Here is a 16,607-nt window from a genome sequence, read left to right on the forward strand (position 1 = left end):
CTCTGATAGGCTCCGCGCCCTCCACGTGATAGTGACGCACCTAGCAACGGGGCGGGGCCGCCGGTTGCTAGGACGCGGCGGCTGGGAGCGCGTTCCCCTCAGCGAGGGGCCGCCGCCATGACGGGCCCCGACCCCCAGGCCCTGGTACTAGGCGGGGCGGGGCTGGCCGTGTCCCAGCCTCATGCAAACGGTCGGGGCGGGGAGGGTGTCCCCCTCGGGAACCGCCCTCGCTCCTGCCCCAGGGGCCCCTTTTCCTGCGCGGTGCGGGCTGGTGAATGAATCCGTGCGGCCCGCCAAAGCCACCAGCAGCAGCGCTCCTCCCCGGGCAGGAGTCTCCTCACAGGGGTGGCACGTTAAAAATAATAATAATAATAATAACATAAGATGAGTTTTCTTGGTCTTTTTCCCTCTAGGCTTGTATGATATTTTACGCGCAGGAAAAATATTTCAACTGCGCGATGCGTACGGCAAGTTTCGAGCTGGACGAGCACGCCGGCGGTCCCGTGTGGCTGTTTTTCAAGGCGTACGCGGCGTTACATTTAGGTAAATGCGAAGGACGGACTGCGGTGGGGAAGAGGAGCGGTGCTGCTTTGGTTTTTTGGGTCTCGCGTCATTTCTGCGTTTCTGGCGTCGGTAGAGGACGTGTTCGTGGACCTGTCGAACGGGAGGGGTGGCAGGGACCTTGGAAGGTCACATCTGGTTCAGCCCCCTGCCCAAGACAGGACCAGCCCCAGCTACATCGTCCCAGCCAAGGCTTTGTCCACCCAGGTCTCAAAAACCTCCAAGGATGGAGATCCCACCACCTCTCTGGGTAACCCATCCCAGTGCTTCACCACCCTCCTCATAAGAAAATCCCTCCTAATGTCTAACCTAAACCTCCCTTGCTTCGACTTGAGCCCATTGCTCCTTGTTCTGTCGTCTGCCACCACTGAGCACAGTCCAGCTCCATCCTCTTTTGAACCCCCTGCAGGGAGTTGAAGGCTGCTATTAAATCCCCTCTCAGTCTCCTCTTCACTAGACTAAATAAGCCCAGGTCCCTCAGCCTCTCCTCACACGTCGTGTCTCCCAGCCCCCCTCACCATTTGTGTTGCCTTCCGCTGGACTCTCCAATGTGTCCACATCCTTTCTGTAGTGGGGAGCCCCAAACTGAACACAGTCCTCCAGATGTGGCCTCACCCGTGCTGAATAGTAGAGGGGAATAATCACTTCCTTTGATCTGCTGGCAACGCTCCTACCAACGCCGCCCAGGATGCCATCAGCCTTCCTGGCAACAAGGGCACACTGCTGGCTCATATTCAGCGTATTGTGCACTGTGACCCCCAGGTCCTTTTCTGCAGAGCTGCTGTCCAGTCAGTCAGCCCCCAGCCTGTACCGGTGCATGGGATTGTTCTGTCCTAAATGCAGGACTTTGCACTTGTCCTTGCTGAACCTCATGAGATTTCTTTTAGCCCAATCCTCCAATTTGTCTAGGTCACTCTGAATCCTAGCTCTACCCTCTAGCATATCTACTACACCCCCCAGCTTGGTGTCCTCTGCATACTTGCTAAGGGAAGAGACAGATGACACAGTGAACACAGGGCTTGTCCATGTGAGAAATGGTATCAGTATAATTATACAGAGCAGGATGCATCTTTACACGTGGGCGGAGGAGTGCTTTAATTAGAGTGGCTCTTGGAGCCACTCTAAAGTGCCTGCAGGGTCTCATGCATCGACACTTCAAAATGTTGGTAGAGGGGTGCTTTAACTAAAGTTTTAGCTAAACTGTTCCCACCACTATTTTGAAGCGCAAGGATGCTGAATGCACAAGATGTGGAGGCTGCAGGAGCATACATGACAGCATGCTCATTAGCACACTGTAGCAGACACAATTAATCAAGTCTGTTCCAACATGCTGTAATTACAGCGTCGAAGCAGTGTCCCTGCACTCTTAGAGGCACTCTTGTCTACAGGCACTCTTAGAGGCTGGCTTATTCAGAGAGGGATGAGCTTTCTCTAGGTGACAGCCTACCGCATCCAATGTTATAGCATATATGATGCAATAGGCTGTCACTTACAAAAGCTCACGCCTCCCTGAACACATAAGTCTGTATGCTATCTTATTTTCCATTTTTAGAAAGAAATGGAAGGGAACAACTCATCTCTGAGCAGTTCTTATTTCTTCTGCTGTAATAAGCAAATAAGCCAATGATGATGAACTACAGGCTTGATCACATTTGTGTGCTTCCATAACACTTTGGTGCGGCAAACATTCTGCAAGAACAACATACAAACAAATACACATTTAGAAACTAGCTTACTCCTGTGACTCACAGCACATCAGTAAAATGTACAGCTACTGTGTACAACTAATTAAACAGTTGCTAAAACAATAAGAATTAGTGAATCAGTCCCCTGTTATGTCTTTCAGGTCAAATACAAGATGCTATTTTGTGGCTGGAGGATGCCAGAAAGTGTCACACTGATATGTCATTGTGTTGCCTTTTGGCACTCATTTATGCACACAAAAGATGTGAAGCCATTGGTGAGTTTTTCTTGTCTGTTGCGTGTCCTTCATCATGAACCTGCAAACTCAGTAATCTTTTGCTACGTCCATGCATTAAACTAAGGTATAGACAGTAGAATAAAAATGAAGATTGTTTTACAGAATTATATGTTCTTTACCAGATGTGTTAAATAAGAGTACACTTTTTGATCGATGTAATAGCCCAAAAAACTGCTGCATTAATAAAAAAAACCCAAAAAAAAGTTGAAAAGGAAAATCTGCTTGACTGCTCAGTAACCTGCTTCTCTGTTGTTCTGATAATTATATGTGTTAATATTTGTTCCCAAAAACTTGTAAGCTTTTGGTCCAGTAAGACAACACAAAACCTCTCGCCTTTTTAATATGTGTACAGCACTTTGAACTTGTGAACTTACATATGTGCTAAGTATCAGGCAGCTTAGAGCCTTCACTAGTCAATAAGGTGTATGTTATAAGAGATATCTCATTGTAAAAATCCTAGTTAAAAAAATTGTAGTTTTAATCTCATATAACTGGTTGACATAAACCTTAGAATACACACAATGGGCCCATCCACATGAGCGCCAACATGTAGTATGCAGTACTGCACACACCACACATAGATATTCCCCACACTGCAGGGTGGGGTTGACCCTTGGAGATCCCAGGGTTAAAAAACCCGTGCCTAAAAAAAAGTGAGGTGGCGCATGTGGCAGCAGCACACACTGCCTGAAACTGGAGTTTGGCCAGTTGGAGGCACACTCTGACTCCTGGCCAGGCTCCCTGCTGGAGGAGTGCCGCAGCTGAAACTCCTGCAGGACCCCAGGTAAGGTAAGGCTGCTGGGGCTAGCACAGTTGCTGGCCCCAGCTTCCCCTACCCAACTTGGGGCAATGTGCCATGCGCCAGAGCACATGTGGCATGGGCATTCCTTGGGGACATGTAGCAGCACACTGCTGCTGCTGCTACTTGTCTCCAGGGAAACACACGTTCCCATTCGTGGCGATGTGCCCCATGACTTCATCTTAACCAGCTCTTTTGCAGTAAATCTGCCATAACTTGTATTCACTAGGTTTTTATGATGAGATATCAGTCTTGAGTCAGTTATCTTATGAAGCAAAATTTGGGGGGCTAGTGTTACAAGATCACTGAAGGGATCCTGGTTATCCCTGATAAAAAAAAAAAATCACAAATTCTCTGATTAAAATCCCCAAATCTGCGAATAAAATGAAACACCACTATATATAGGTATTAATTGAACACAATGTCTTATTGATATATTTACAATTTTAAAGCAATTTAGAAGCCTGTCAGTGCCTCAATCACTATAATAAAATTAATTTGAAATACCTATATGTTTTGGTGTTTGATTTCAGGTTTTTTATCATGGAAAATTAGAGTTCCCCCTGTCCCCTTAGTTCACAGAGCACAGGGCCAAGTCCCTCACTGCCAAGCCACAGCTCCCAGCCCTGCTGGTGCCCCTTACTCCACACTCACAGGCCCCCAGATTGGCTGGTGCCCCTCATTCCCCTCCCGCAGCCCCCTGCCTTCCCAGCCCTGCCAGAGGGGCCCCCAGCTGCCAGGACTATGGTGCCAGTGACCCAAGTCCACAACCCCCTGCTCCAGTACCCAAACACCAGCTGCTTCCCGTGGGAGGTGGCAGCTGCTGCAGCAGAGCAGAGTGTGGAGCCCAGCTCCCCCTCCTTCCTGGGCAGCACAGCTGAAGTACAGACCATGTGGAGGGTAGGGGTGGGCTCGGGCAGGAAGGGGACCTGCTCCCTGCCATTGTGAGCACTACTGGGGGGGCAGGGGACCTGTGCCCCACAGATCTGTGTGTGGGGTGGTGTCAAGTGTGGGCTGCTCACAGTGGGCCTAGTCTCCCTGCCCTTGCAAACTTTTCTATGCATTTTCCTTGAATTCAGTAGGCCTACCCATCTGCACAGTTATCCATGCGTATAAATATTTGAAGGATTGGCCCTTTGGTTCATTTGGCAACTTTTGGCAATACAGAAGTTCTTGATGTACTTTAAACATTATTGGTTTGAATATTTGCTTTCAGATCGTGAGGCTGTTTTGGAGCTGGAGAACAAATTAAAGGAAACTCGGAAGAATATAGGGATTAATGCATTGTACTATGCAGGAATGTTTCTGTGGCTAATGGGTAAAAATGATAAAGCAGTTGAATACATTGACAGAATGCTGAAAATCTCTAATGGATCTAGAGAGGTAGTATATATTAGATTTTTTCTCATAAGACAAAACAATGGCAGAAGTTCTTGAGATTTAAAATTAAAATGTGAACATCACATTTCAGTTATATAATAAAATACTAACCAGAAATACATAAATATGTACTATATCTAAAGTTGGATTCCCATGTCCTGTTTTATAGAAAATCTCTCTAGTGCAAATGTGGGGGTTTTTTGCAAAGAAAAATAACTATGCTGAGTTTCTGCAGTAAAAAATGGAACTGGCTATATTCACTGATTTATTATTGTGTCTAATTATATATGCTGTAAAAACTGAGTAAGCAATTTTCACTCTACACACTTAAGCAAAACGATAGTGGGTATACTCTTACTGGTTTGAAAGGAATAGATAAACTGCTCCATTATAGTGCCATGAAAGTGGAACAACTATTTCATAAGTATAACATGGTGGGCTAAAATCTATGCTCCTTTTTGTTGATGCAAGTCAATTGAGGCATACATATTAAGTAAGATGACATTGCTATTAAACTGTATCAAATATTGCTTATATGGCAAAAGGTTCTGCAGCTTGCTTCATTGCTTTAAATCATTTCCAAGCTACTTAGAATTTGTGATCAGCATCCTTTTAATATTTAATTCATTGTAACATAAACAAAAAGTGAATGTACTTTAAACAAATTAAGTAATTCAGTTGCCTGATATGATGTGCCCAAAGTACAGTTTATCTGAATTTTTACAGGGCCTTGTGCTTAAAGGATGGGTGTATTCCACCTCTGACAAACAGAATGCTGTTAAGAAATCTATCAAATACCTAGATGAAGGGACACAAGACACTACTGATATATTTGGGATGATGGGAAAGGTATGACTGTTGATTCTTAAATTTTTCTATAGCTCTTTTATACTTTCTTTCTTGTATTTCTACTTTTACCAGACTTTGGCCAAGAGGACACAGGACACCTTCCTCTTCCTGTGATCACCCATTGCAGTGTTTACCCCATATTGTTTTCTGGGAATATAAGACTGTCACGGGATGGGGTCCCCATGGATGGCAGTGATGCCCCCAGGGCTCCCTGACTGTGCCAGTCTTGCCCAGCAGGAACCCTTTTCCTCACCTGCCACGTCTTGCTGGTAATTGTAATATAGGGAGGCTGCCCTCAATCTTTTTATCTGGACACAGTCCTGCTGGACCTTGCTGACCCCCATGGATTCTTGGCCCCTTTCTGGGTCCCGCTCAACACGGATGCCTCACAGGACACCCTAAGCCTTATGGGCTAGATGCATGGCTCCAAAACTGCCTCTTTACCTCGCCCCAAGCCTTGCAGATGACATTCAGACATTGTCCCTCTGAGGCCTTAATTTAACAGGGCCTCCAGTCATCATGGGGCTCTCCACAGCCCTGTCTCTCTCTGCAGCCCTGTCTCTCTCTCTCCACAGTCCCTGGCGCTGGGTCCACTCATCCCCTTTGTCACTATGCCCCTGGCGCTGGGGTCCGCTCACTGTAGTGGGCCCCGAATGAGGCCTCCTTCTCCCCCAGTAGCCTCAGCCCAATCCATCGGTTTATAAACAGCAACTAAAATCTGAGCCCCTGGGCTATAACATAATACAAGGAGTTCAAGGTGTGCTCTGTCCCTTTAAAAAAGTCAGACTTCCCCCAGCACTAAGTACCTTGTAGGCCAGGGTCCCTGGTGAGCTCCTGGAGCCCCTTAATCCTACCAGAGGTAGAACAGGCAGTTAATCCTCTCTGGTGAGCTTCCTCTCTGAGAGCTCCTTCCCCCTTGGCTGCTGACAGAGAACTCAACCTCTAGTTCCAGCCCAGGGGTTTATATGTGCCCAGGGCCCTGCCTCTTCCTATCAGCTGACCGGTTGCAGGTGCTGGCTAATTCTCCTGTTAGCTGGCTGCCATAGCAACCTGCACCTGCGGGGTTTCTATCTGGCTCTTAGGGCCCTCTCCCTAGGCCGTTTCTGCTCTTAAAGGAGCAGGCACCTTACTGCCCTATGACAAAGACCAATTTTTCAAAGGTCTTTTAGGTGTCTAAATATTCAGTTAAGTACCCAGTGTGGTTTTCCAAGGTACCTAAGGAGACAAAGTGCCCAACTCTCCCTGACTACCTGCTCCATCCTTGCTAATCCTGGCAATGCATGTGGATAGGGGAGGCAACTGTAGGGACTCAGTTGTCAATAGTGGCTACTGGTGAGCCTTATAATGACTACGTGGAGAAGGCTGAGGGCCTACCTTAAGTCCACCCCACTGTTGGCTCCTACTGCTGTAATAACATTTGGTCTGAATCCTTTTTCAGTTCAACTAATTGAGCAGATGATAATTTGCTACCAATTTAATAATATGTAATTAACACCGATAAAATATGCCACCTTTTTGAAACAGCAGGATAGTTTTCCTTTTTTTTCTCCATAGATAAGATATTTCATGATGCAACAGAATTATTCAGCTGCTCTGGAAGTTGTTAATCAAATAATAGTTGCTTACCCCAGTTTCATGCCAGCATTAATCCTAAAGATGAGGCTATATTTAGCTCAGCAAGACTGGGAGCAAACTTTAGAGACTGCACGAAGGTAGGGGTTGATAAAAAACATAAACCAAAATGTTGCTACTTATCTATTTAATCCTCTTATGCTTATTACTAGGTTAAACTATGTAGATATATTCATGGTTTTTCCCATGTTTATTGCTTTGGAGCAAGTTTCTGAACTTAAAATATTTTAAACAGTTTTCTTCCAAAGTGTTTCAATTTATTTATTTTTTCTAGCATTAAACAAAATGTCATGAGTATTGTGTCAACAGTGCATGCTCCATTTTATGTCAGGTAGTGTAAATTCTCAGATCCTATAGAGTCACTATCTTTCCTACCGTTACACCCTCTGTTTTCTACAAATGGAAGTCCGTCTTGTCTTTCTGTCAATAGCTAGTCTTTACAGTGTGAAAGAAGATGCAGGTTCTTAAAACATTAAATTTATCTGCACTTTAATCTGTTTTGCTTTGTAAAGTTTTATGCAACTAACATATAATTATTGTTTAAGAATCCTGAGCAAAGATGAGACCAATATAGATGGACTTCAAACTGTTATTGTAAATGAGCTTTCAAGGACTGGAAATTATGATGAGGTAAGTATTATCATAGAATAACTAATATCTTAGATTTCCTATTGAGGCCATGACCTTTTGTGATACCCAAAAACCTCATTCCACTTCTTCCAGAGGAGTGGTATAAGAAGAATCTAATCACAGAACACATTCCAGTACTTGAATGCAAAACCTTCCTCTTTTACCATCAGGATATATTTCAGTTGATCTCCAGTGTTACTATTTTTCTTTCATGTATATTTGGTATGGGAGTGCAGGCTGAGAAATTCACCTGCATGAACCCCAACTTCAGCACTAGTTCCAGGTTTCTGAAGTGCCATGGATGATCTAAATCAGTAGCCCCAACCTGTTTGGCATACATGCCACAATTTAGCCCTACATTCCTCCCCCAGTGCAATTCCAGTTCCCTTCCCATGCCTAATCAGCTGCTCTGCTTTCTGCTCCCTGCCCTCCCAGCGTAATCTGCCCCCCCTGCTTTCTGCTTGCTCCCTTTTTGCTCCCTGCCCAATTTGCTGCTTTGGTTTCTGCTCCCTGCCTTATCTGCCACTGTGCTGCCTGTCCCTTCCCCGATTTGCCACATGACATGCACAGAGGCTGCCCATGCCAGTTGTGGCAGTCGGGCCACAGGTTAGCCACTCCTGATTAAATGATATCCTAGATGTTCTTTCCATGAGTTTCAATGATTCTAAGAGTGGTGAAATGACATGTCCTTGTCTAGAGCAGCAGTGGGCAATTATTTTGGCTGGAGGGCCCCTTAACAAGTTTTGGTGAGCTGTCGAGGCCGGACACATAAATCTTTCAGAAGATACCATTTTAACAAATTATAGATAAGAAATAAATCATATACTAAAAATCAAACATCTATTGTAACACATTTTAATTTTATTTAAAAAATCATTTTGTCATGATGTATGTGTTTCTGAGTACTGTACATAGAGGTGATTGCTTAATAGCTGAAAATAAAGTCTTAGTCTTGTATACTGTATGAGGGGGGTTTTAGGAGGTGGTGTGTGTGTGGAGAGGGTGTGCGGGGGAGTGGGCATGGGGGGGGTGGAGGGGTGCGCATCTGTGTGGGGGCTGCCTACACGCCAGGTCCTTGGAGCTGGCCTGGGGTGGGGGGCGGGCGGGAAGGGTGGGGGTGCATGCATCAATTCTCGGCCAGGTGGTACGGTGCAGATACAGTCTGCCCCCCCACCTCTAGTCCATGGCTGCCCCCACGGTGCTCTGCATGGGACCGAGCCCTGCCTGCTCCTGCATGGGGTAGCCTGTGCCATGCTCCTGCCTGCGCCCACCCCACATCAACCAGACAGCACCGCCCTAGCCCCAGCTCTGGCCAGTACGCACAACTTCCCAGCAGGGCTGCTGCCACAGCCACCCAGGTACTGCAGGGCTCCCCCCTCTCTCCAGTGGCTCCTCCTCCTCTTCCTGCCCCTGCTGTGCCACTTCAAGCAGCAGGTAGTACAAGAAAGGGCAGTGGCCATGGGGACATGTGTTGGGTACCACATGCCCAGCCAGGTGGAGGGAAGCTGCACCTGGGCAGCTCCTGCCCCAGCACAAGGGGCTTCACCTCCAGTTCATGGCCACCTTCTACCCACTCAGCAACCTGGTGCGATGGTCAGCCACCTGCAGGCAGCTGAGTGGGTGGAAGGTAGCTTGTAGTTGGAACCCTGTGTGCTGGGGCAGGAGCCACTCGGCTGCAGCTACCCCACACCTGGCTAGGCGTGTGGTGCTTCTCATGTGTCCCATGGCCACCGTCACTGCCTCCTACCACTACCTGCTGGCCAGAGAAGTGCAGCAGGGGCAGGAAGAGGAGGAGCCACTGGAGGCGGAGGCAGCTGAGCAGTACTTGGGTGGCTGCAGCCACACTGGGAGCATCTCTGCTAGGAAGTTGTGCATGCTGGCCAGGTCTGAGGCTATCAGCAGAAGTATGGTACAGGCTGCTCCAGGTGAGAGCCAGTGGGACTCAGCCCCATGCAGAGTGCTGTGGGGGCAGTCGCAGGCCAGGTACAGTCAATTGGCAGGCACCTGCCCATAGGCCAGATCCAGTCAGTTGACAGGTTGGATCTGGCCCGCCCCTGGTCTAGAAGCTACACAAGTCAGTAATAGCCTAAACTAGTGCCAACATCTTATTAATATACATTGCAAATACCAATGCTGATTTGCTGATAAGTATTTTTTGCAGCTAATGTGGAATTCATCCAGCAGTACCATGGTGATAGAAGGTCCTAAGGGTAAGGGAATATTTATAATTCTGTTGCACAGCAGATATCAAGCATGATTCCACATTTAAAATTACATAGCACTGTACAGGCCATCACAGAGAAAGGGTTCATGAGAAAAGGCCAGTGGATCCATGACTATGAAGTCCATGTGGTTGGGTAGCAGCCACTGAGAGATCGTGCAGCTGGCCTGTATTCTTAATAATTAGATTATAAGAGTCTGTATCATATCCCCAAACCAACTTAGTTCCTTGTACAAAGGCATTTTACTTGGACTTCGTTTGGCAGCCATGAATTTTACCCCTATGAATAAATAGTATTCAGTTGAGTGTTGTGTAAGAAATACTGGTATTTGAACTAGTGCGTATCATTTTGAAATAAGCAGTATATTAAATTTGTTCCGCAGGCATCATCTCAGCTTGGAAAGCTGATTCATTCTTTGGAAACTAATGAACCTCAAAACACAGACCTTCACTTTCAGAAAATCTGTGTGATCAGTAGATTGGTAAGCATATTGTGTAAGAACTGATGATAGTTATGGGTGTGATCCAATTTGATTTCAGAGGTACTTACATTTAGATATCTCAGTGACTAAAATGTGGGCACTAAGCCAGGAGAATGATCAAAATTGACCAACCATAGGCAACCTAATATTATCTACAGTCAACAAGGAAAGCTGGAAAATAGCCCAGGAAGCTCAGAGGCACCTAAAGTAGCCAGAGGGCAATGCTAAGCATAGGGGTATCTTTGAAATTCCTGTCCCTCTCAGGAGCTCAGTCACCTGCATTCTCCTGGAATCCATTCTGTCTAGTCCTCTTTCTGATGTAGGCACCTACCACAGCCATTCAACTTTGAATTCAGAATATTTACAGCTGCTCATGCTGGGCCATTACAAAACCAGTAATGTAAAAATTAAGGTGGCCAAAAGCACAGGAAAAAAAGAGGGACAATCACTTTATAACTTAGTGTTGATGACACTTTCAGAAGCACTTGGCAGAGTCCTCAGTTCCAGTTCCTTCTGGTAGGGTTATTTTCTGGTTTTTAACAAACAGCTATCTAATGCAGGGGTGGACAAAATATGGCCTGCAGGCCGGATCTGACCCACCAAGGGATTTTATCTGACCCACAGCATGTCCTTTGGCCCCATCTGGCCAGACATGGGAGGCAGCGTGGGCCGTGGTATGTGCAGCTGGTCCCACTATCCCCAGGTGTGTGGTGGGGCAAGGGTAGCACAGCAGACGGAGTCCACTTCCTGGCAGCTTTGGCATTGGCTCCTGGCTGCTGCTGATAGTGTCATCATCACTGCCAGACCTGGCCCCACTGCCGAGGCACCCCAGCCTGTCTGCTTCACACCTGCCAGATAGTATCAATTGCCCCATCCTGCCACGCCAGCTCAGCACTCCCCTTCTCCATGCCCCACTCCCTCCCGGCCTGCAACAGCTTACCCAAATTCCAAAATTGGCCCTCCAGCCAAAATAATTGCCCATCCCTGATCTAATGTAAAATGCATAAATAGTCCTGGCAGCAGAGACTGGAACCCAGGGCTCCCTTCTCCCAAGGGAGGGCTGTAATTAATAAGCAACAGAGAGATGTTTCCTCTTGTTTGCTTCTTCTGGATCTGTGACTTTTGTGCTATCAGATCAGGTCTTCCCAGACACGTACGTTTCTTCTCACCCCCAAATATGATCACAGCAGAACTTAGGCTAACATTAGACATCTGCACAGATCAGCAGTTATGAGCTCATGGCACGTGCAGAGCTCTGGCAGGAGGTGCACTGACATGCTGGTGAGGTCAGAGAGGTCACTGCACATGCATCACACAACCAAAGTGGGGTGCAACCGTGCCACCACCACAACTCTGTGGGTCCTCCCCTGTATATATATGCCCCATATCTATATATAGATGTGAAATTAATGTTTCTTTTCTGTATACTGCTTTGCTTAGTAATCTATCCATTGTGAATTTTGTTGCTTTCAGTGTGGCAAGAATCAATGTATCTTACAGAAAATATATCGATTCATTGAACATTCAGCTATGAAATTAATAATGCCAGAGGTTGATTTTACCAATGAGCTAGGATATCAACTGATCCTTCAGGGGAAATGGAAAGATGCTTCTGTGTGGTATGGAAAATCTATACAGCTGGATGAAGGCAGTGTAGATGCAATAACAGGTGCATTTTCTGTGGGTTTTTTTTAATATAAGTGAAAATTTTAAGCACTTATCATAGAATCATAGAAGTAGGGTTGGAAGGGACCTTGTAGATCTTCAAGTCCAACCCCCTGCCTGGGTAGGAGGAAAACTGGGCTTAAATGACCCCAGTCAGGTAGGCATCAAGCCGCTTCTTAAAGACCCCCAGGATAGGAGCCAGCACCACTTCCCTTGGAAGTTGGTTCCAGATCCTAGCCACCCTAACTGTGAAGTAGTTCTTACGGATGTCTAATCTAAACCTACTCTCCAACAACTTGTGGCTGTTATTCCTTGTTATCCCGGGGGGTGCTAGGGGAAACAAGGTCTCCCCCAAACCCTTCTGGTCCCCCCTAGTGAGTTTATAGACAGTTACCAGGTCCCCCCTCAGCCTTCTCTTGTGAAGGCTGAACAGGTTCAGGTCCCGTAGCCTCTCATTGTAGGGTCTATCCTGCTGTCCCCGGATCATGCAGGTGGCCCTCCTCTGGACCCTCTCAATGTTGTCCACATCCCTTTGAAGTGGGGTGCCCAGAACTGGACACAGTACTCCAGCTGTGGCCTGACCAGTGTCGCGTAGAGGGGGAGGATCACTTCCTTAGCCCTACTTGAGATGCACCTGTGGATGCACGATAAGGTGCGGTTAGCCCTGCCGACCGTGACCTCTCATTGTCGGCCCATGTTCATCTTGGAGTCAATGATGACTCCAAGATCCCTTTCTGCCTCCGTGCTCTCAAGAAGGGATTTTCCCATCTTATAAGTGTGCTGCCGGTTACTACTGCCCAAGTGCAGCACCCTGCACTTGTCAGTATTGAAACGCATCCTGTTTTTGTTAGCCCACCCCTGCAACCTATCCAGGTCTTTCTGCAGTCTTTCCCTCCCTACTAGCGTGCCCACCTCACCCCAAATTTTGGTATCATCAGCAAATTTGAACAGGTTGCTTTTCACCCCATCGTCCAAATCGCTGATAAAGAAATTGAGCAGTGTGGGCCCAAGGACCGAGCCCTGAGGGACTCCGCTGCCCACTTCCCCCCAGGTCAAATATGACCCGTCTACCACCACTCTCTGAATACAACCCTTCAGCCAGTTTGCAATCCATCTGACTGTGTAGGCATCAATGCCACAGTCGCCTAGTTTTTTAATGAGGATGGGGTGGGAGACAGTGTCAAAGGCCTTGCTGAAGTCCAGAAAGACTACATCCATGGAGACACCTGCATCCAATGCTTTTGTGACCTGATCGTAAAAGGCAATCAAGTTGGTCTGACATGACCTGCCCCTAATGAAACCGTGCTGGTTGCCCTTGAGCATCATCCCCAATGCTGGCCCATCACAGATGTGCTCCTTGATGATCCTCTCAAAGAGTTTTCCCAGGACTGAGGTAAGACTGACGGGCCTATAGTTGCCCAGGTCCTCCCTCCTCCCTTTTTTAAATATGGGGACCACATTGGCTATCTTCTAATCATCTGGCACCTGGGCCGAGCACCACGAGCACTCATAAAGCTGTGCCAAGGGCCATTCAATAACCCCTGCTAGCTCCCTCAACACCCTGGGGTGGAGAGCATCTGGACCTGCTGATCTGAACACATCCAGCCCCTCCAGAAGCACTCTAGCCTGGTCCTCCTCAACCTTAGGCCTGGAAGCATTCCTCTCGAGTCTGTCTTGAGGGGAACACCTCAAGACACCTCACTTAGGGAAGGGAATCTGTCTTTTATGTTTGGAAACTGCTAGAATGGGGATAGGCAACCCCTGACACATGCCAAATAGTGGCATGCAGAGATATTTTCCTGGCATTTTCATTGGCATGCCAGGAGGTGTGTGAGAAAATGTTTTTAAAAAAAAAAAAAAGATTTTTAAGGTGCTGCTCCAGGCTCTCTAGAGCAGCTACAAGTCTCAGCATCATGGCAGACACCAGGGGTGAAGTCAGGAGAACACATGCAAGGATGCAGTCTGCATTCTGCTGCCCTGTCCCCGGGCTGTGCTCTCCAGCCCAGCCCAACCCCAGGAGGGAAGCTACAGGTCGGCAAGGCATCCTGGGCCCGGGGTCCCCCCACTCTAGCCAAATTCCTAAACCTCAAGTGCCACACAGCCCATCAGAGCCACACTACACCCTCTTCCCACCATGGGACTGGGCCACACCCCCTCCCTTCACATCTAGATCAGGGCCGGGCCATGCCCCCTTCCCATCCCCTCTGTCCCACCCCATGTGGGACCAGTTGGGGCTGGGCTATGCCCCCTACACCTCCTCTGGGTTGGGCCACAGCCCCTTCCTCCCCTTCCTCCCCTGTGGAGCCGGATTGGGTCTGGGCCAATCCCTTCCCCCCCCAGGGCCAGGTTGGGGCTCGTCACACCCCCTTTCCTACACAGGTCCGACCCACGCCCCTTCCCCTGCAGGCCTGGCTTGGGGCCAGACTGTTCCCTACACTCCTCTGCATGGCCAAATGGTGCCCACCATGCCTGCCCCAGGTGCTGTATGGAGACCACTGGCCAAATCCAGCCCACAGACAGATGGCCCTCAGGATGTCCATTTGGATGTCCATTTGGCCCTCAGGAAGAAAAGGTTAAGCACCACTGGATTACAGGACTGAGAACATGTAGGATGAATGCATGCCCCCAACTAACACTGCTAATAAACAGAATCTAAGATCATGCTTAATGGGATATATGTGTACCTGGGGGGAATATATGTGAATAAAACAGCTTAAACTATCATATTAACTATAAAGTAAGTAGCGATTGAGCCTAAATTTCTTTTTTGTTGTCTTAGCACTTTATGCATTACTGTATTAGTTTCATTGAATTACAGGGATTATTTGGTGCCAGGTTTTGGAAGGGAAGTTTGAAGAAGCAGAGCACCAGCTGGAATTTCTGAAAGAAATTCAGAAGTCCTTTGAGAGAACTGCAGTAAGATATATAAATGCAATTTCTTATTTTATTTATTTGTGTTCTTCATTTCTACACACTTCAAGCAGATTGAACATATTAAAAACACTGGAGCAGTTCTGCTCACCTATGTTGATATCAAATCAGTGAATTCATTGACTTCAAAATCATCCCCCCAAACTCTTTAAAAATAAATTAAGTCTTCACAGCCAAGCATCTTAAAAATCTTCCCCGCCATATCATCTTCCTGAAGTGAAACAGGAAAATCTCTGCATTTTAAAGGATGCTCTGGAGTTTACCGAATCTTGACTCTGGCAGACTGAAGTAAGAAAAAAAATTCCAGAGTCAAGGACCACTAATGGAAACTACGTCCAACTTCCTCCAGTTTAACCAGGGGTTTATTTTACCAACCTAGTCTTAAGCAAATAATATCCAGAAATTACACAAATACATTTATAAAATTGGACTTGCTGCTTAACAAGAGGACCACATTCTGCTTTAGCTACCGTTTCTGAATAGTTTGAAGGTAAAATCTCACTTATAATTGCACAGGTCACTGACCACATTGGGTCCACTCTAGCAAATTACTTAAGTGCTTAACTTCTGATTTAGCAGTGTTTTACACTTTTTTTTTTATTTGCAGAAGTGCCAATGTTTATTCAAGTTATGGGGGAAGTGAAGAATTGGACCACATAGATGAGTGATGAGAGAGATCCATATATGAAACATATAGTTTGATGTTAACAAGACATAAGTGGCATACAGCTACCTTCAGATGATCACTGTACTAACACTGAAATCTCCTGGAGCTGTGTGCAGTCTTCAGGCAGAATTTCACCCAATTTGCTCACCCTAAATTCTAAAATACAGAATTATCCTTCTTACAGGTCCTAATTTATCTTCAGGCAGTTATGGCTTCAAAGAAAAGCAAGAATGAACAGGTTGCCATTACTCTTTTGAATGAAGCTGCAGAACTTCATTTTTCTGCCTTGCATGGCCTTCCTCTGAGTATGGAATATTATGAAAAATTAAATCCCATGTTTTTGATTGAAGTTGTAAAGGAGTATTTGGTCTTCTGTCCCAAACAGGTAGGGAATATTTTAGATTAAATATTTAGTGTTCATTTCTTCCTGCTTTATATTTAATACTGGTGTTGTCAGTTACAAATCTAAATATTAAATCTCTCCGTATTACATTTCTCTTGAATAACTTCTCTTGCTTTTACTAGGGTGCATATGTAGAAACAGAGCAGGGGGTTAGAAACTAATTGATTTTCCTTTTGAAAGCATGGGCCGTATAATACAGTTCTGGAAATAAGTAACAAGGACATTTTATTCTTTCTTTTTCATAGCCTCGGTTACCTGGTCAAATTATATCTCCTATTCTTAAGCAAGCATCTATAATTTTGAATCCAGTGGTTAAAGCTGCCCCTGGCATGATGGAGCCTCTCTATCTAATGGCTCAAGTTAAATATTTATCAGGTAAGTCAGGGTCATACTCTCAAATACAATG

General features: G+C 46.4%; 1 protein-coding gene across 3 annotated transcripts in view; it reads left to right on the forward strand.

The window, feature by feature from the left end:
• The first annotated feature begins 44 nt into the window (after positions 1-44).
• TTC21A (tetratricopeptide repeat domain 21A) overlaps positions 45-16,607 on the forward strand; it is a 73,301-nt gene continuing 56,738 nt past the window's right edge. For all 3 annotated transcript variants that reach the window (XM_014608965.3, XM_019499264.2, XM_019499271.2), the window contains exons 1-12: positions 45-144; positions 414-543; positions 2,408-2,521; positions 4,558-4,724; positions 5,448-5,570; positions 7,125-7,282; positions 7,748-7,832; positions 10,437-10,535; positions 12,009-12,204; positions 15,019-15,116; positions 15,983-16,183; positions 16,447-16,576. In XM_014608965.3, the coding sequence (XP_014464451.2) occupies positions 118-144; positions 414-543; positions 2,408-2,521; positions 4,558-4,724; positions 5,448-5,570; positions 7,125-7,282; positions 7,748-7,832; positions 10,437-10,535; positions 12,009-12,204; positions 15,019-15,116; positions 15,983-16,183; positions 16,447-16,576 (1,528 nt within the window). In that variant the 5' untranslated portion in view covers positions 45-117. The remainder of the gene's footprint in view (positions 145-413; positions 544-2,407; positions 2,522-4,557; positions 4,725-5,447; positions 5,571-7,124; positions 7,283-7,747; positions 7,833-10,436; positions 10,536-12,008; positions 12,205-15,018; positions 15,117-15,982; positions 16,184-16,446; positions 16,577-16,607) is intronic.

This window comes from Alligator mississippiensis, chromosome 5 (genome assembly GCF_030867095.1).
Source record: "Alligator mississippiensis isolate rAllMis1 chromosome 5, rAllMis1, whole genome shotgun sequence".
NCBI lineage: Eukaryota > Metazoa > Chordata > Crocodylia > Alligatoridae > Alligator > Alligator mississippiensis.